General features: G+C 33.7%; 1 protein-coding gene across 1 annotated transcript; it reads right to left on the bottom strand.

Annotated features, from left to right (window-relative positions):
• Positions 1-1,653: 1,653 nt before the first annotated feature.
• Positions 1,654-10,915, bottom strand: LOC131639470 (nicotinate phosphoribosyltransferase 2-like). The gene is made up of 15 exons (XM_058909970.1): positions 10,609-10,915; positions 10,243-10,390; positions 9,478-9,597; positions 9,248-9,382; positions 9,093-9,154; positions 7,922-7,997; positions 7,584-7,685; positions 6,452-6,559; positions 5,410-5,468; positions 4,444-4,618; positions 3,344-3,478; positions 3,163-3,261; positions 2,554-2,662; positions 2,017-2,129; positions 1,654-1,940 (listed from the first exon to the last, which is right to left on the bottom strand). Exons 1-15 carry the CDS (start codon positions 10,761-10,763, stop codon positions 1,863-1,865), a joined length of 1,674 nt encoding a protein of 557 aa, XP_058765953.1. The 5' UTR covers positions 10,764-10,915; the 3' UTR covers positions 1,654-1,862.
• Between the last annotated feature and the right edge of the window lie 10,274 nt (positions 10,916-21,189).

Genomic DNA, 21,189 nt, shown 5'->3' with positions numbered 1-21,189 from the left:
TCTATAATATAAGAAAACTAATGGTTGTGGAAAAGTCCAAAATACCCTTATTTAATTTTTTGCCACCACATTAAAATTGTTGTTTTTGGGTCTTTGTACCATAAAGTTCTTAATTTTATTATTAAAATAATATAACTTACTACCTCCGTTCCTTTTTATAAGAGACAAGTCAGTTTTTAGATTCATTGAATAACCAATGTATTTGGTCTGTTTATAGACTAGATACATTAATTAATCAATGAATCTAAAAAGTGAATTGTCTGTTATAAAAAGGAACGGAGGTAGTATATTTTATCTAACTTGTCAAATCTCTCTCTATTCTCTATTTTTTTCTCTTTCATCACTTTCTCACGTCTTTTTTCCAAAAAATTCTATCAATCTATAATATAAGAAAATTAATGGTTGTGGAAATATCCAAAATACCCTTATTTGATTTTTTGCTACCACATTAAAATTGTGGTTTTTTGGTCTTTGTACCATATTCTCTTTCATCACTTTCTCACTTCTTTCTTCCAAAAAAATTCTATCAATCTATTATATAAGAAAATTAGTGGTTGTGGAAAAGTCTAAAATACCCTTATTTGATTTTTTGCCACCACATTAAAATTGTGGTTTTTTGGTCTTTGTACCATAAAGATCTTAATTTTATTATTAAAATAATACAACTCTTATATTTTATCAAACTTATCAAATCTCTCTCTATTCTCTATTTTTTTCTCTTCCATAACTTTCTCACTTCTTTCTTCCAAAAAAATTCTATCAATCTATAATATAAGAAAATTAATGGTATTATGAAAAATGGTATTTACGACCCAAATATTTTTTATTTAAAAATAGTATACGGGAAAAAATTTATTATTGATCTAAATATTTTTATATACGAAATTTACTATTTGATCAAAATATTTTTGTAAATGATACCTAAACAAAAATAAAGTCTGTATACGGAAAAAGTATATATTATTGATTTAAATATTTTTATATACGAGAAATGGTATTTATGATTAAATATTTTTAATCTAAAAATGGTATACGAGAAAAAATATATTATTGATCTAAATATTTATATATATGAAATAATCAATTATTTATCTAATTTTTTTTCTTATTTTTTAACATTTTTATTTAAAATAAATTATGTACCCAAATTCGCGTAACCGAACAGAACTCATGCATATGCACGGGTTTGTTACTAGTTAGAAAAGAAAAGAAATGCCTTTACATCACAATTTTGTAAATCTATGAATGAGCAAATTGACTTGCATACGAGATGGCAGGACAGTAAATCAATGAATGAGCAAATTGACTTGCATACGAGATGGCAGTGTCCTGTAAATTGTCTACCTTACTGAATCAAATAGTAATTTACATCGGCTTGGGTGCAAGTTTGTCATTAAATTTGGCCGATATCAAGGCAATATCGATCTCATAACCCATATTAGGTGAACCATTGAAAACCATATTTTACAGCATTAAACATGGTGAATCTAAACGTGTCAAAGATTACACATCCATAGTGGTCAACATTTAGCGTTAAGAATATTTTATTTTCACGCATGAATTTTGAAGTATAAATGATCCATTAGTTATCAGAAGTACTTATTAAATGAAGTAAAAGAAAAAGCTTTCATCAATAACTTGAAAACTGTAATATTGACAGTCAGTTTCATGTGAAGTTTATTACAGTATAATGATCAATGGCAAAGATGGTTTATTTGCAACACAATCCACAGGCCTTGAAAGAATAATGGTTCCTCCAACATAAATATACAGTCAAAGCACATTAAATACATCTATACTGTATAAAAGAAATTTCTATCGAAATCCATTTTGCCAAGTCCACTGGGTTTTTTGTCTTGTTATTACTGCAGCTCCCCAACCGGTGCCTCATTGAGCCACAAGAAATGAATGAAATCATATAATTTTGCACTTACACTAACCTGTTTTCAGAAAATATTCAACATCATTCAACATGAAAACAATTGCATTATTTAAAGCAAGGTGTAATTTTCTAACCTTGTATGGAGTTGGATTAAGTTTCCTCATGTGATCAGGTCGCATTTGCTCAAGTTGGTTGATGCATCGCTCTCTTATTTCCTTTAGAGGTGGTAATGTTTCCCTTGTTTTACCTTAAGAAAATAATAAGCAAGTCACAAACAAAATAGAAAAACTGATAGCCAAAATCCGCATCCGCTGAATAAATGAACTGCCAATAAATGTCGAAAACCAACTTTATATACTGCAGTGTTCCAAACTACAATCCCGATCATCCCACGAATGATAGCAATTAACCAATTCATGTAGGAATTTATGAACTGATAAATTTAGCAACTAGCATTTACATATGAGATTACTTCTTTTTTTTCTTAATAGGGGTGAGACGGTTCAAAAGTACAACAAAGCTATAATAGTTGGTAAATCATAAATCACGGGCTGTTCTTATAAATGATGCAATACTTTCCAGTACCCTATGGACAGGAAAGTTGTTAATGCTATCAATAAGCTACTACTAGTCGTCACAGTGATTACCATTATTTTAATATAGGTTCTCACCTGATTTACCAGGCCAGTAACACCTTAGAAGCTCCTCAACACGCTGTGGCACGACATATGCTCTCTTGGACTCTTGGAAGGGATGACGGCACAGGATTCGTTCTCCGACCTGTATATGAATAAAATTGGATAAAATAAATTTTATGCATACATTTGTAAACTACTGTTCAACTCTTTGGATGGCAAGATATGCTAGCCAATAGGCTGGAAACTTGACATAGCCTATGCAAAAAAGAAGAGAAAATTATGCAAGGCTGTCTATCCATTAATGGATTTATGTTATGAAACAGAAGAATAACGGGGTTCTGTCAAAAGCTGCATCTACATTACTGCGGGTGCACATTGGTTTTTCGTTCTCAAGTCAGCCTGAAGGAACCCATACAAAATATGTTGAAGGTACCTTATCGATGTGCTATACAATAATTGCTTCAGTGTTAAGTCCAAGAAAACAAACAGCTACATGCTTTAACCAAACCGTTACTGTAACTCCGGAATTTCTCCTAACTTGGCATGCCAGTGAAAGCATACAATAACCTTCGCCAAATGCCAATGGGTGCAAAGTGAAAAACATCAAAAAGAAATAGAAAAATATATAAGTCAAAATAATACCTTTGGAGAGGGTTCATTTTCTCCAGTCATTATGTCTACCAAGGGATAACCTTCTTTCCCAAACAACCTATAGGATCTCTTCTTACATGGAATAGAGACCTAAATACCGGAAAAGATATTCATTAAATACCAAATAGATTATTAAACTATTAGGTTCAATTTAGAATGGTCAACTTCAAACCTTTGATACATCTTCAGAAAGTTTGATACGAGGCTGATTATTGATCTCAACCAGCTTGAAAACAACACCTAAGGCAGCTTGAGCATAACATGTGACTAGGTATGTACCAATTCCAAAGGCATCAACCTCATGACCCTGTATAAAAAATTCAATTAAATCAAAAGGGAAAGGCAAGAATTTATAAGCCTTTGTTAATTTTATCTTTTTCCCAAGATTAATTAGTATAAATAGAACAAAAGTGTTTTCATCTTAACACACATAACAAGAGAAAAATTCAAGATATTATACCATATTATTTTATTATGATTATAATATAATAATGATGTGGGGAGATATATCACTATCATGGGATTATTTGAACTATCATGATTTAGTATATATATTCTTTTAGTAACTTAGATACAAAATATCATTGGAAATTAAGACTATGACTATACCCAAAAAGTTATATTACTATTTCCATGTTTAGCATCAAATCTCATTCAATATAACCAAGACTCCTTAAGTGTAATGATTATTGTCATCGCAATCAAGATAAGAAACCATGTTACACGTGCATGGAAAATAACTTGCTTGCTACAATAGAAAATAATATGGGTATATGCATAATGTATGTCACAAAACTGCAGAATGGGAAGAAATACACAGCAAAATATGATAGATTTCAGCTGTACTGTACACAAACCTGTGAACTAAAATAAGCACTTAGTTTTGTATTCCTTAATTTTTATACACCTTAGTATCTTGACATGCATGTCAACTGTGCCATTTTAATAAAATTTAAATCTATAATAACTACCCACTTCTGTATCAATTTAGTTTATTTTATTTAGAGGATGAAAATATTTTGATAATGATCCCGGCAGTTTTATTAACTTACATTGAGGTTCAAATTTTACCGAGCACGTGGGATCATCTAAATATCAAATCAACGTTGAGATAATAGATATAAGTATAAATTTATAAATGCAAATGAATACGTGAGAAATCAACCTTTAAAATTTGTACCAAGTATGAACCAAAAAAACACGTACAACAAGTTCTCTATAAGAAATTTTACGTAATGCTAAAATCACACAGTTTGAAATGATTATTACTACCTGTTTATTTAACGCATCTAATGTTTCTTCATTGAGGTCATTACTAGCAGTGATTATAAGCTTCCCAAATCCAGGCACCTTAAATTCGTCCTCAATGGAGCAAAAGAACTTCCTGGCCTGACAAGACAAATATGCAAGGTCACCAGAATCCAATCTAATACCAGCTGCTTTGTATCTGCACATAACAACATCTAAGGTCAGCTAAGAATATAAATGACAGGTTTTTTGAAAGGGTGAAAGGATCATGCTTCCTTTACAGGAAGAGCAGAAGGGTACTGTAAGACTAGTTGAAGCAAAAGGCCATTGTAATTTATCAGCTATAAGACACACTAGTATATCAACAATAAGTTGCTGCAATCTTTAAATTGAAATTTGAAAATAACAAACACCATAGTAATATAACACATATAAATACTTCTCAATATAGAAAAAATACACAGCGAATACTGGAAAACTACTCGAAGAAAACTAAGGAAATGTAAAAGTAGAATAAAAATGGGACACATGATGCTATAAAGCTGCTGCTATGACAGCCTGTGGAAGAGTCAGGCCTGCTATGATAGGAGACCTCATTTTGCATGTGAAATCACAGCTGATTATTAAGGAAGCAGTTCACAACATCAAATAGATCCCTACAAATACCAAATAACTAGTACCTAATGAGTTAAAATACATCATAAAGCAGATTCTAATCAACTCCATAGTGGGGTTGATATAGCATTCAAAGTCGAGACTACTAGCAGTGGCTAACTTCCTATTTCCGTATTCCTTGTACAACATCTATGTCAATATTACAGCAGCTTACCAGTTTTCATACAAGTGCTAAAGAAAGAAAAAAAAATGCAACAATGTGTATATCCCTTTAAACTAAAAATCAACTGGATAATGAACACAACAAAGAATCTCCATGGTCATGTAAAACCTCTAATCAACGGATATTAATGACATGAAAACGTCCTGACATACCCCAAATCACCAAGAGCTAATGCAACTGCACAGAAATTCGGGATTCCACTTCTCATCACCTGTCAACAAATGCAAATGTAATATATGATGAAATAGCCAAACAAAAGGGGGGAAAGAATGAACCCTATAAAAAGGTAGCAACTTCAGCACTCGTTATCAAACAAACTATCCCCAAACTGAACAGATGGTATAATAACTGGAATAACAGTTTTTGCAATTGCAAACTAAAGATTTTCAACTTCAAGATGTAAGATAGAATGATTGGCAGGCTTGCAGAATTCAGAGAGAATTGAATGTTACAACATACAAGACTGAAATTGGCATGATATCAGTAGCTGACCTTACTCGTTACGTGTGATTTATCACACAGCTCACCCACTTTTTTGTTATCTGTGTCTTTGATGTGCATGAACTACCCATTTAGCCGAGTTACACTCGATTAGGTTGAATGCCCTGACTTATGATCAGCATTTCTAAGTGTTCACCACCATAGTATTAGCCCCCCATCATCCCATCCATTAAGCACATAACTAATGCAATTCATAATGTGATTCATATGAGAATTCTTCCAACTAATAAGATAGTAAGTGATATGTGTTCCTTTTCATCCTAAGTCTTCAAGTAAGTTGCAACTTAATGTTATGCATATCTTCAGGGCAAGGGAAAATGGTGGAGCACCTACCAATACCTAAACACACATTTTTAAGTGCACAACCATTCACTCATCTTCCCAGTTATGTCATCCCCCTTCTTTTGTATCTTAAAGCCAAATTGATATAACATGATAAAAGAGATTATCCCACATTTCTTAATTTCTAATAGTTTCCAATTTCATTGTTAGTGGTTGAAACTAAAAGCAAACTCGGGGAAATGGGATGAATAGCATCTTTCTCAGGAAAACAAAACATCTAACAAGAGTCATGTAGGAGGTATAAGTAAGACTTACCCACGAGCTTTTTCCATTGCTAGTTAAAATGATTTTAAGATTGTGCATGAAAGATGATTATTTAAGAAATGTAAAGTTTGTAAAGAAAGTACTTACATCATATGTGTCTACAAGGGCAAGAAAGTTATCAGGAAATGCCAATGCATATGACGTGAATGCTGCCAACTCACTCTGATTGGTCTCACCAAATACACCATTTAACAACTGCAAAGTGCAAACACGCATTAAAATATTCACTGATAAATCCATCTCTGAATTTGCAAGTGAAGTGTGCAACAGATAAACAAATGATAAAGTGGTGGTAATCATTCACATATTGGCATTAAATGAGCATTCAATTTTTTTCAAGAGATAGGAAAGAATTAGCACAGGAGATGATATAAGGAACTAAAATACATTTCTACTATCACATTATTATTATGTGAGGTTTTATTTAAATTATATTAACTCAATCTACTAGTACTATATACTATTGTCTTTTTCTTTTCTTGTTCTCTTGCGCATATGGTTATATTTCAACTTTATAGGAAAAATAATAAAAACAATAATTCATTCTTGTGTCAAATGTTTTAGAAAAGGAACTAAAGTCAATAATACTTTGCAATTTATGTTTGCCAATCCCGTAAAATCATATCATATTTTATTTTCGACGATAATTACCCTGCAAAGCTTAAAGTTATAGGATACGGCTCAAGATTCTTCTAATGTTTTCTATTACTATAGCCAACACATTGTTAGGCTCACTATTATTGAGACTTGAGAGGCCCGTTATCACACCGAGTGGTGTTATGTTAGTGTGTGACTCCCTTACAAATTTCCTTATGTAAGGATGACACCATACGCATACAACAAAAAGACAGAAACAGAGGGCAGTTAAGAGCTGCAATAAGAGGCGACAATAAGGCTATGTTTGAATATCTAATATTTAATGGAACTAAATGGAATTGGACAGACCATAATGGAACAATATTACCATTTGATTGTTTGAATATGTAAGTGATTGAATAGATAGAACTTGTTCCATCTCATTCTACCCAAATTGGAAGGGAAGAAAATAGAGTATTGAGTGAATAAGATGGAACATGTTACATTATATTCCACTTCATTCATCCTATTTCAAACAACCCAAACAAGGGAAGTTTTATAAATCCATTCCACATTGCTCTCTTCTATCCCTTTCCATCAATTCAAACATAGCCTAAAAATGTAAATGCTTATATCCTAGTACCTGAATTTTGCTCAGCCATGTTTGAACTATACTAACAAAATCTTCACATGTACTTGAACCATCTTTTCTGCGAAGTGATTTGTCTGTAATCTCATCAAGGCTCTGCAAATCATGAGACAAACAAAGTAAAGGATAAAAATAAGTAGCAACGGAAGCAAAAATATAAGTGCTTCAAGTAATAAAAAGTACAATAATACTAATAACAGAAATTATATATAAATACACCTAGAGATTATAACTCATCTTCTCAACTGAAACTCCATTGTCATAAAATTACACAATTTCCTTCGTAAATATTGACCAAACATGTAACGAATTTCAGTGAATAGGTTACATACCATATATGAGCTAACAAAGGCATGGGAATGTGTACCACGAAGCGGTATTCCGAATAACTTCCCCGCTGCAACATTGCTATAGGCACATATGAAAAAGGCAAGTTACAAAAGGTCCAAGCTATAAAAAAGCAATGTGAGAAATTAAAATTCATATGCCAAAATACAAAGCAATCAATCCCTATAGTTAACCCAAAATAAAAAACTCTCCCTCCTACAAATGAGAAGCAAATTCACTCTTACCTTCCAGTTTGGGACTTTCAAAAGTGTGAATTTCAAGTGCTTACCATTGCGTGCAAACAATTTGTGATCTTATCCAAGTGATTGAATGCAAATTAGTAAATATGTGTTACTACATTCAAGGAACTAGGGAACTTAACTAGACAACCTCAATAATATAATTTTTGGTCCGTCTCAGCATCATCCAGTTGTATTTAATTATGTACTCCAGTTGTATTTAATTATGTACTCCAGTTGTATTTAATTTAAGTACTCCGGTTGTATTTAATTTAAGTACTCCAGGTATATTTAATTTAAGCACTTCAGTTCAATACTACAAGTGTATTTGTAATGACAATAGATCAATGACAGAAGCATAATTGACCATAAAAAGGAATAACAAATCTCAGGTTCCTTCCAAAACAATAATAAAGAAACCAATACAACCATACAGAAAACTTTAAGTGCTCACACACATTTTAAAGGAACTGTGGCTTAAAATAGTGACAAGAAATCAACAATAAAAAGATAAACAATACAAAGTTCTACCACAGTTTGATAAGTAATTTTAAATTTTAATCCTTTCGCAGCATTCAAACTTCCCTCCTACTTCTCATTTCTTTCTCAAAATCAATTTAGATTTATTTCTTGCAAACTGACAACATTATTTATGAGATACAAAATGGATTGGGTAAGACATGCTGTTTCAACTGACTTAGCTCTAGTGTCTGTTCTACAAACTTTTGACTTGTAATCACAGATTTACCACAATCAATTGAACCATAGCCAAAAACGGCTAGCCCATCATAGTAATTTTTATTAGATTCAGTTACAATGTACCCAAAAGAACATGAATTACATTTAAGTTGTGAAAAGTAGAACTACATGCAATTTCATTTAAACTATATCCTGCCATCTAAATCAACAGTAAATAAGATTGTTTGATTGATAATACCTTGTAGCATCAAATCCACCAAGATAACAGTACTTTGACGCTCCTACTCCACCATCAGGCCCCTACGTTCAAAATGGGAATTTCTTATGATGAATATTAAAGGAGGCCAGTGCCTTATTTAACTCATAATAAAGTATATGAAAAGACTGAGTAACCTGAGCCCTTCGTAGTCCAAACTCAAGTAAAGTTTTGGATTTTCCAGCAACTTTGCGATGCCTTGCAGCATTAGTAGAAACTAATGATGCAAAATTAATTAGATTCACAAAAGGAGTTTCCAATAATTGAACGGCCTGAACAAGTATAACAGTCAGTTTAATGCAAGAAATAGGTAATCTTCAAATCAAATCATCATTAAAAAGAGGTATTAATGGTGGCAAGTACTCACAGCAATTGGACCCTCAACTCTAAGCAAGGGTATCTTAGGAAAAACGACTGATCCCTCGGGAATAGCATACACCTCTACATCGGAGCAGTCCAGTCCTCTAAGATAGTCAAAGAACTCCTCCTAGATTTAATGGATCATTATGGATAAGTCAATTTTTTGAAGGGAGAATCTACAAATAATATAATATCCAAATAATGACAGTAAACCCGATTACCAACCATATTATTGCATGTTTCGACTTGGTACAAAACTATTTAAATAGAAACAAGTAATGAAATGGAATAAAGAAGACAAATTCACCTTGAACGAAGTTCCTTGACACTTTATATCTTTCATTAAGATTTTCTAAAGTAAGTTTAAGAGAAGTCTAATTGAACATGGCAACACAGTTGCTATCAATGATAAAACGTAAGCACAGAAGAAAAAAAAATGAAAGCAGTGCTTCTTAAACCATTGTTTGAACACAAATAGTACCAAATAACTTATTATGGAATATTAGATGTTTGTTCAAATTCTGCTTAAGGTTAGCATTGTAGCGGCAATATTCAATATCGCTAGTTTCTATCTCCAACTCAATTGCAACCATCTAATTTCAGCTTTCTGTTATAAACACATCATTCTATTGAAAATTTATCAGTGTTATACCTGAATTTATAATACTAACAAAGTCCAATCATTTCCCATTTTTCAAAATCAGTATAATTAACCATCACCATATATAAACAAAGATTCTATAGATAGAGCAAAACACACAACTTAACTTACCTCACAAGAAGTAGACAAACTTTGCCTAACAAAATCAATCTCATCCTCGGCGAGTTTAAAATTAGCTATAAACCTTATGCATTCCTCCAAACCAGAAAACACAGTATACTCCCCACCAAACGGATTCTTCCGGAAATACAAATCAAACCTGAAAACAAATCACAAATTCACAATCCAAACTTCTCAAAAACACATATCAATAACACAGTGAAGCATAAAACACTAAACCTAAATCCTAAATTAATCAAATTCGAGAAAAAAAAAACGCAACAACAAAAAGTTTAAGCAACTCTCAATTCCACTGAAACTAAACATCAAGCAAATCATAATCAAAATCATAAAAAAAAAAAAAAAATGAATACTAACACAGCGCGTTCTTGATGTTTGCCTGCTTTCCAATAAGCATAAGCCATGGTGAATTGATAGAGATCATTGAGAAGAGGCGTGACCATAGGGTTCGTAGGTCCATCGATGACTCCATTGGAAGCTCTCTCGCTAGTTCCGTTATTTCTCGCTTCCATCGTTTTTTTTTTCTTCTTCTCTCTCTTACTGTATGAGTGTTTGTTTTTTCTGTTGACGAATGACGATGGTTTCAAGTTTTTGGTGTTGGCGGTTTATTTATACATGGCCATAAGCGTGAGCGTGACGCATAAGAACCAAAGAATGTACATTAGATTGGAATAGATAAAGTGGGGGTATCAGCCGGTAAAATAAGACTAAAGACTAGAACGAAGACTAAGACTATGAGTGGCGTATAGGCCGGACCAAACTGAAACCAAGTTTACAGTCCAGTTCAGTTCTGAAACCCGTTTTGATAAAAAAAGTAATTGCTTATTTTTGAAAATCAGTTTATTTCTAGTTCGGATCCGGTTTGACACTGCTTGTGTTTTCTTAATTTGTTTCGGTGATACTAAATGAAATAAAATAATAATAAATATATATATATATAGCATACTTTTCTTCTAAAAAACAGACTATTTAATATCACCGTTTGATTAATTATTACGGTTGAGATTTGGTGTCAAATTAAACTTTGACATGGTGTCCTTTGATCCTATCCCTATATATATATATATATATATATATATATATATATATATATATATATATATATATATATATATATATATATATATATATATATATATATATATATATATATATATATATATATATATATATATATATATATATATATATATATATATATATATATATATATATATATATATATATATATACTATTAGCATTTTATAAAAAAATCAATGCCATGTATATTTACATACACTGTACAAAAGATTTGCATAAAAAATATGGTAGACACAGTTGAATTTATTTTTTGAAAAGTGAATTTGTTTGTTTTAATCAGTTTAAGTAACACTACTAGAAATTTAATACAAAATTGGTGTTATATGATAAAATAGTTTCTTTTAGTATTTAAATTAAATTCTCATTATTTTTAAAATTTTATTTAAATTATATTATATTCTATTAATTTAAATTGAAGAATAAAATGCAGATGATTTTTTTTTAAATATACATAAATAATAAATAAAAAATAATTTAATTGAAAATAAAAAATATATATAAGATATCATTTTAACATATAAAAGCTAAAAGAAACTATTTTTTATATATTATTTTTTCTAATTATTATAGGATCCCTCCTCATATGAAAAAAATATGTTCTTTTAGTTTTTAAACAGATAGATTTTTTATAAACAAGTAGATATTTTATATAGATTTTTTTTTAACCAAATATTATGTTAATTCAAAAACAGCATTACAACCAAGGTAATTCATTAGGATTCAAATTTCAAAAACACAAACTAGCTCATTAGATGTGCAAGATGCACTCTAATCTATGATTCTATTCACTATATTTATACAATCTATATCATTTCCAAAAACTAAAGAATTTCTATAAATCCAATTTCAAGTATTGTCTCGGTAATAGTCATCTTCAGGATAGATCCTTTGCTTCCTTTCCTTTGAGTTCTGTCCAGAATCCACATAATTTCAATATTCCAATTCCGAGGTAGTTAACCCACCCAATTCAAAACAGCCTGCCATATTTTCTTACTTTCCTCACATTCAAAGAATAAATGGTTGATATCATCATCCTCCTTCTCACATAAACTGCATATACTCTCAGTTATCAATCCAAATCACCTTAGTCTATCTTTGGTAGGAAGGTGACCATGACATAACAACCATAATGTTATCTTTGCTTTCGGCCTTCCCGAATTATGCAGTAATAGGGAATTCCAGCTTACTCTTTCCATATCATCAATTATCTCCTTATACACTTTCCTCATTGAAAATGTCCCTATATTCAACATTTGATCCCAGAGTTGTTGTATATTCTGAATCGCACTTACATTTCATTATTTTCTCTAGAGTCCAAGACTAGTTCATACCTGCCTCCACTTCTGTAACAACTTGGTTTTTCAGATAAACTTTATGAATCCATTGAATCCAAAGATTATCACTCTTCTTGCATATGTTCCAAAGGCATTTGAGCATGGTGACTTTGTTCCATATAGTGAGATTGATCAGACCTAATCCTCCTTGTTTTATCGGGCTGCAAACCCTACTCCAAGAAACAGGACTTCTCCTACTCTTATCTAATTTTCCTGTCCAAATAAAGGTTCTATAGACAATATCAATTTGCTTCAGTACTGCTTTTTGGAAGAGGGAAATTCAACATCCAGTATTGAGTGATTGAGCAAATTATACTTTTAACCGGTTGAATTCTTCCTGCATAACTAAGGAGCTTGGAAGACCATTGCCTTATTCTACCAGTAATCTTCTCAATTAAAGGGAGATAATGTTGAACATTGAGCTTCTTACTAGTAAGAGGTACTCCCAAATATCTAACCGAGAAGCTTCATGCAGCAAACCATGTAGCAGCTTTAATATTCTCCTTTGTATCCTCATCCACACTACCAAAGAAAACCTTACACTTCCTAGGATTGATAATGAGTCCTGTTGAATCAGAGAAGCTTTTAAACACTTTCATATGATGTAAACTGATAGGGAGATTCCTATCAAGACTATAAAATTAGGGTTTTCTAACTAAAAGGGGAAGAACATTAAAGGTAAAGGAAATTAAAAATAAAAGATAACTTTGATTTCTTTGATTCATTTCTCAATGTCTCTATGAGACTACATTATATAATACCCTTAATGGATAATAGACCTAAAAGCCCAACAACTATTAAAAGTCCAAGGATAACTAGAATTCAACAACAACACTAATAACTAATATTATAAATATGAATATACTCCTCTATCATAAACTGAACCCAAATCACCTATACAGAACAACAGAATATCATCAGCAAATGAGAGAGTTGTCAGAGCAAGGCCCTTAGATTTTGCATGATGCTTGAAGTCAGTGTTATTGTGCATTTTCAGCATGCACCTATGGAGGTATTCTACCATAATCACAAACAAGAGGGGTGATATGGGATCACCCTGGTGTATTCCTCTTTTGGCCTGCAGAATTTTAGAATGGTTCCCATTAACTTTGAAGATATAGGACACTGAATTGACCAAATTCATCACCCATCTTACAAAAGTTCTTGGGAATCCCATCTCTTTCATAATATCTTCCAAAGCCACCCAATGGACCATGTCATAAACCTTCTGAAGGTTAATTTGAACCATACATCTCAGGGTACCATGTTTCATATCATAACCTTTGATGAGTCCATAAGCTAATTGGATATGATTATGAATGTCTTGTCCTGCTACAGAAGCAGGTTGACTCTTATGAATGATATCACGCATGATTGACCTCATCCTATTTGTTAGCACTTTTAAAATAATCTTAAGGAAGACAGTACATCCAGCTATAGGTCGATAGTCTCTTATACTTTTTACATTCTCTCCTTTAGGTACACTGTCTTATTGAAGCCTTGATAGATCTTACCATTTGTGAATAACTCTTTAACAACATCTATCACATCCCATTTCAGAATATACCAACAACTTTAGAAAATATTTGCACTGTAGCCATCTATCCCAGGAGATTTATTGTCACCTATATATTTCAAAGCATTTTCTATTTCTTTATTAGTCATCATGCTCACAATTTTTGTCTTTTTGCTCCATAGAAATTTGATTCCCAACTCTCATGGCCTAAATATCAATATGCTTTATACTCCTCACTTTAACTCCCATGAGTCCACTATAGAAATCCATAACCTCCTTTTCTATTTGCTTCTGCTCAGTTATAATGTCTCCATCTGTTTTATGCAAAAATGTGATATAGTTCCTATTTTGTCTAGCTTTGATGTAGGCAAAAAGAATTTGGAATTCTCATCTCCATTTCTTATCCAGTTAACTTTAGTTCTCTGCATAAGCCTTTTCTCTTCATGATGATGAAGCTTTATTACTTCCTCAGTGACGTTCTTAATTTCCTCCATAATTCTACCATCTTGCCGATTCTGGATAAGGTCGTTTTGAGCTTGGTGAAGTTTCATTCTTGTCTCAGTAAGTCTCTGTTGTTGGTTCCCAACCTCTTTGCTAAACCTCTTGATGTCATGCTTAAGTATTTGAAGCTTAAAAAAGAGAGTAAACATAGGGTTCCCCTTTAGAGGTTTCTCCCATGATCTCTGAACCATATCATGAAAGCCATTCATATGTAAGAGGTAGTTATTAAACTTGAAATGATTGATTTTCTTTGTATGAGCAGGGCCACTACGTGGAGCATAGAGTGGTCAGATACATTAGGGGGTAGAATGCTCATGATATGGTTATGATATTTCAAAAACCAATCAACATTGCATATTGTCCTATCAATCCTAGAATATATAGGGCTTGCAGCCTATTTATTTGACCAAGTGAAATGATCTCCCGCACTATCCATCTCAGCCAAGTCAACATCCTTCGTCATATTAGTAATATCTCTATACTCACTTGGTTGTCAAACTCGCGAGTCTACTCAGACTCGTAAAAGGTCCATAGACTCAACTCGCAGACTCGACTCGCAAACTCGTACGAGTCTGTGGAAAATTAAAAATGACTTTAAAAAACTTATAGATATATGACGCGCTCCTACATTTTTATACTTGTAAATACCTCATATATATATATATATATTGTGAGATATTGGATCGAACTCTAGTATGGCCGAAGGGTAGCTTCTTGGTTCGACAGGGTTAAGCATGAAGTCGAAGGTTGTTCACATGCTTATGTCGAAGATGCTAGGGTTGTTAGCATGTTAAATTAGGTTTTAGTGTTTAAACTCTAATTTGTTAAGTTAGCTTGTTTATTAAGTTGGCTTGCGTAATGGGCCTTGTGGAAAAAGCCCATTAGTTAGTATGTTAGGTTTTATTATAAATAGCATACTAGTCTCTCATCATTGCTAAGTTGCAAATCCTAATTTAGGGTGAGAGAGGTTATTTGTTATTCTTGTAAACTTGTAATCTTGTTCTAAGAGAAAGTAAAAGAATAGCAGTTATAACCAATTATTGTGTTCCTCTTCTTACTTGTCCTTTATTCTTCCTTGGTTTATACTTTGTTCTTGGCATTGAATTCACAACAAATTGGTGCGGTGAGCATGGAGAAGATGCCTTCAACAAAGTATGAGATTGAAAAGTTCACCGGAGTGAATGATTTCGGTCTGTGGCGCTTGAAGATGAAAGCCCTACTGGTTCAGCAGGGTTGTTTGGAAGCGTTGAAGGGAGAGGCAGCCATGAATGCAGAATTGACGGCAGCGGAGAAGACGAATATGATCGAGAAAGCACACAGCGCAATTTTGTTGAGCCTTGGTGATAAGGTTCTCCGACAGGTATCAAAGGAGACGACGGCATCAGGGTTATGGGTGAAACTTGAAAGTTTGTATATGACCAAATCGCTGGTAAATCGACTCTACCTGAAGCAAGCTTTGTATTCATTCAAGATGATTGAAGACAAAGTATTGGCTGAGCAGTTGGATATGTTCAACAAGCTGATTCTTGAACTTGAAAATATTGATGTGAAGATCGATGATGAAGATCAAGCGCTGTTACTATTGTGTTCTTTGCCTCAATCACATGCTCACTTCAAAGAAACTCTCTTGTATGGAAGGGAGTCCCTGACGTTTGAAGAAGTTCAATCAGCCTTGTACTCTAAGGACTTGAATGAACGAAAGGAGCATAAACCTTCGACTGTTGGCGAAGGTTTGGCCTTTAAAGGAAAACTCTTACGAAAGGATGGTAAGTTCGACAAAAAGAAAGGCAAAAGTCAGTCGAAGTCTTACAGTGGCGAAGCATCTAGCATTCGATGCTACCATTGTAAGAAGGAGGGTCACACAAGAAAGGTGTGTCCTGAACGCCTGAAATATCATGGAGGTAAGGATAATGGCAACGCTGCCATTGTTCAAGCAGTGACTCTAAGAAGGAGTGGATTATGGATTCAGGTTGTACTTGGCACATGACTCCAAACAAAGATTTTTTCGAGGAATTATGTGATCAAGATGGTGGATCAGTATTGCTGGGAAACAACAAGGCTTGCAAGATTGCAGGTGTTGGATCTGTGAGATTCAAGCTCCATGATGAGTCAATAAGGTTGTTGACTGAAGTCAGGTATGTTCCTGATTTGAAGAGAAATCTGCTTTCTCTTGGTGAATTCGACAAGAAAGGATATGTTTTCCAAGGAGAGAAAAGTATCCTAAGAGTCATGAAGGGTTCGAAGGAAGTCTTGAGAGGCGTGAATAAACAAGGCTTGTATACCCTTGAGGCTGAAGTTGTAAGTGGTTCGACAAATGTTGCATCCACGAAACCTTTGTCAAAGACAAAAATCTGGCACATGAGATTGGGCCATGTCAGTGAAAGGGGTCTGGTCGAATTAGGGAAACAAAATCTACTTGGTGGAGACAAAATCGAAAAGCTGAAGTTTTGTGAACCCTGTGTACTTGGAAAATCTTGCAGAGTGAAGTTCAACAAAGGCAAACAAAGAACACATGGATCCCTTGACTACATCCATGCTGATCTTTGGGGGCCTGCAAGGTGTGCATCACATTCTGGGGCAAGGTATTTCCTATCCATAGTAGATGATTATTCCAGAAAATTATGGGTATTCATCCAGAAGACTAAGGATGAAACTTTTGAGAATTTCAAAAGTTGGAAGACTCTGGTTGAAAATCAAACTGGCAGAAAGGTCAAGAGGTTGAGAACCGACAATGGCCTTGAATTTTGCAATGAGGCATTCGACAGTTTTTGTGCTACCTTTGGTATTGCAAGGCATAGAACTACTGCAGGTACTCCACAACAAAATGGTTTGGCTGAAAGGTTTAATCGAACTATTTTGGAGAGAGTCAGATGTATGTTGACTAGTGCGGGGTTAAAGAAGGTGTTATGGGCTGAGGCTGTTGCGACAGCAACATATCTGATAAACAGATGTCCTTCAACAGCGTTAGATATGAAGACACCTGAAGAAGTTTGGTCGGGACATCCACCAGATCTCGACAAACTAAGAGTATTTGGCTGCGTAGCCTATGCTCACATTAGGCAAGACAAGGTCGAACCTAGAGCTCTAAAATGCATGTTCATGGGATACCCTGAAGGAGTCAAAGCTTATAGGCTATGGTGCCTAGAGCCAGGTCACAGGAGGTGTATCACCAGTCGAGATGTAGTTTTCAATGAAGCTGAAATGGCTTTCAAGAAAACTGATGATGGTCGAAGAACAGAAGAGCTGGAATAGGTAGAGATTCCTGTTGAGGTGGAGCATGTTGATGCTGAATTGCATATCCCTGATGAAGTCGAAGAAGAAGCAGAAGATGCTGAGGAAGTTGAGGAAACTGACGATGACTATCTATTATCGAGAGATAGGTCGAGAAGAGTCATCAAACCACCTCAAAGACTTGGGTATGCAGATCTTATAGCTTATGCATTAATCTCTGCCAGTGAGGTTCTTGATGATGAACCTAGAGATTATAAGGAAGTTATGAGGAGTCAAAATAAGACTGAATGGCTGAAGGCCATGGATGATGAGATGAAATCTCTTCATGATAATCACACTTGGGAACTGATCAAGAAACCTGTTGGGGCAAGGTTAGTCAGTTGTAAATGGATTTTCAAAGTTAAGGAAGGAATTGAAGGAGTGACGTCGAAAAGATACAAGGCAAGACTGGTCGCAAGGGGTTTCACTCAGAAAGAAGGTGTCGACTTCAATGATGTGTTCTCTCCTATTGTGAAACATAGGTTCATTCGAATGTTGCTTGCCATGGTGGCACAGTTCGACCTTGAACTGGAACAAATGGATGTGAAGACTGCGTTCTTGTATGGTGATTTAGATGAAACGATCCTGATGAGGCAACCTGAAGGGTATGTCGAAAAGGGAAAGGAAGATTATGTGTGCAAGCTAAAAAGATCTTTATATGGGCTGAAACAATCTCCTCGACAGTGGAATAGGAGATTCGACAAGTTCATGGCACACATAAGTTTCATTAGAAGTCAGTTTGACCACTGTGTTTACTTCAGATTTTGACCTGGTAATTCATTTGTTATTTTGTTGCTTTATGTTGATGATATTCTCATAGCAAGCAACAGTGTCGAAGATGTGATGAGGGTGAAGGCTGAACTCAATAAGGAGTTCGATATGAAGGATCTGGGAGCTGCTTCCAGGATTCTTGGAATTGACATTCGAAGAGATAGAAAGAAGTCGAAGTCATGCCTATCTCAAGAGGCACGTCTACGGAAGATTCTTGAAAAGTTTGGTATGTCGAATTCAAAGCCGGTTGTGACTCCAACAAACCCTCAATTCAAGCTGAGTATTGATCAGTGTCTCAGTACTGATGTGGAAAGAGCCTATATGAATAGCATCCCATATGCTAATATAGTTGGTTCTTTGATGTATGCTATGGTCTGTACTAGACCTGACATAGCATACGCAGTAAGTCTTGTAAGCAGGTACATGGCGAATCCTGGAAAGGCTCATTGGCAAGCATTGAAGTGGATTTTAAGGTACATAAATGGGTCTCTGAAAAGAGTCTTAATTTATGGTGGAGCCTTGGGTGAAGATGGTAAAGCAACAATTGGAGGATATGTCGACTCTAATTATGCAGGTTGTATGGATTCCAGAAAATTTATTTCTGGATATGTTTTCACTATGTTTGGCACAGCAATTAGTTGGAAAGCAACACTTCAAAAGGTTGTTGCTCTATCAACCACTGAAGTGGAGTATATTGCATTAACTGAAGCTGTGAAAGAATCAGTGTGGCTTGAAGGTTTTGCAAAGGAGCTGAAATTTCAAGGTCGAGGTATCACTGTTAAATGTGATAGTCAAAGTGCAATACACCTGTCGAAGAATTCAGCCTATCATGAGCGAACTAAGCACATTGATGTGAGGCTGCATTTCGTCAGAGGATTAATCGAGCGTGGAGAAGTCCAAGTGCTGAAGGTTTCGACTGAAGACAATGCTGCTGATATGATCACTAAGACATTACCGAGTTGCAAGTTTTTCCACTGTATGCAGTTGCTAAAGCTGCATGAAGAAAGCTAGTTTGTTCCCTTGATGTTGTAGAGTTAGATCCAAGGTGGAGATTTGTGAGATATTGGATCGAACTCTAGTATGGCCGAAGGGTAGCTTCTTGGTTCGACAGGGTTAAGCATGAAGTCGAAGGTTGTTCACATGCTTGTGTCGAAGATGCTAGGGTTGTTAGCATGTTAAATTAGGTTTTAGTGTTTAAACCCTAATTTGTTAAGTTAGCTTGTTTATTAAGTTGGCTTGCGTAATGGGCCTTGTGGAAAAAGCCCATTAGTTAGTATGTTAGGTTTTATTATAAATAGCATACTAGTCTCTCATCATTGCTAAGTTGCAAATCCTAATTTAGGGTGAGAGAGGTTATTTGTTATTCTTGTAAACTTGTAATCTTGTTCTAAGAGAAAGTAAAAGAATAGCAGTTATAACCAATTATTGTGTTCCTCTTCTTCCTTGTCCTTTATTCTTCCTTGGTTTATACTTTGTTCTTGGCATTGAATTCACAACATATATATATATATATATATATATATATATATATATATATATATATATATATATATATATATATATATATATATATATATATATATATATATATATATATATATATATATATATATATATATACACACACACACACACACACACAATATGTATATATAAAACATTAAAAGTTTAATTTCATACTCTATAATAAATTTCTTAGCAAAAAAACTCGACAATAAAACAAATAAAATAACACAGTATGTAGTTAAAGACTTAAAGTACTAATATCTTCTTAATTGGATACTATATAAAGCAGAAAAAATCATAAAAAAGATATGCTAATGGCTTCAATCATCGAAATCTCCAGGGAAATCATCACCATCTTATTCATTGGTATCTTGAGTATCATCATCAAACTCTACCCAGATGAAACAACTACTTCATCATTAACCAATGTTGGATTGTTTGAAGTTCCACTGCACAACATTAGTAACAACAACATCAGCTTACACAATATTGCTAACAATAACATCATCTTGCTTAACATTAACTTCTGTTTCCACATTTTCTTCATCAGGATCTTAGTTATCAATTCATCATCTAAATGAATATCTTAAAATGAAAGAACAAGGCTCTTTACCTTTCCTTTTCTACTTTTCAAATTCATATTGCATATGACATAAACAAAATTATTTATCTTTTTTATGCAACATATTTTTTCTCTTTGAAGGAACTTGCAAAGTAAATATTAATTCAACTCAATGTTTCTAAACAAAATAAAAATCCGGTCTATAAACAAACAAATAACAATTCATTATCATTTCAAAGGAATTTCAATTTCGTTCACAATCAAGCAGCTATAAGTTAAGCTTTGAACACGAATTGAAAACCTCTTTAATTCTAGAGTCATATCTTCATAGAAATCTCGTATTAGAGACTAAGAGAGAGATATACTTTCTAATTCTCGTACAAGCAAAACAAAATAA

This window comes from Vicia villosa, linkage group LG1, assembly GCF_029867415.1.
Source record: "Vicia villosa cultivar HV-30 ecotype Madison, WI linkage group LG1, Vvil1.0, whole genome shotgun sequence".
NCBI classification, from domain to species: Eukaryota; Viridiplantae; Streptophyta; class Magnoliopsida; order Fabales; family Fabaceae; genus Vicia; species Vicia villosa.
Note: the sequence above shows the minus strand (reverse complement) of the source record. Positions and strands in the feature narration are given on the sequence as shown.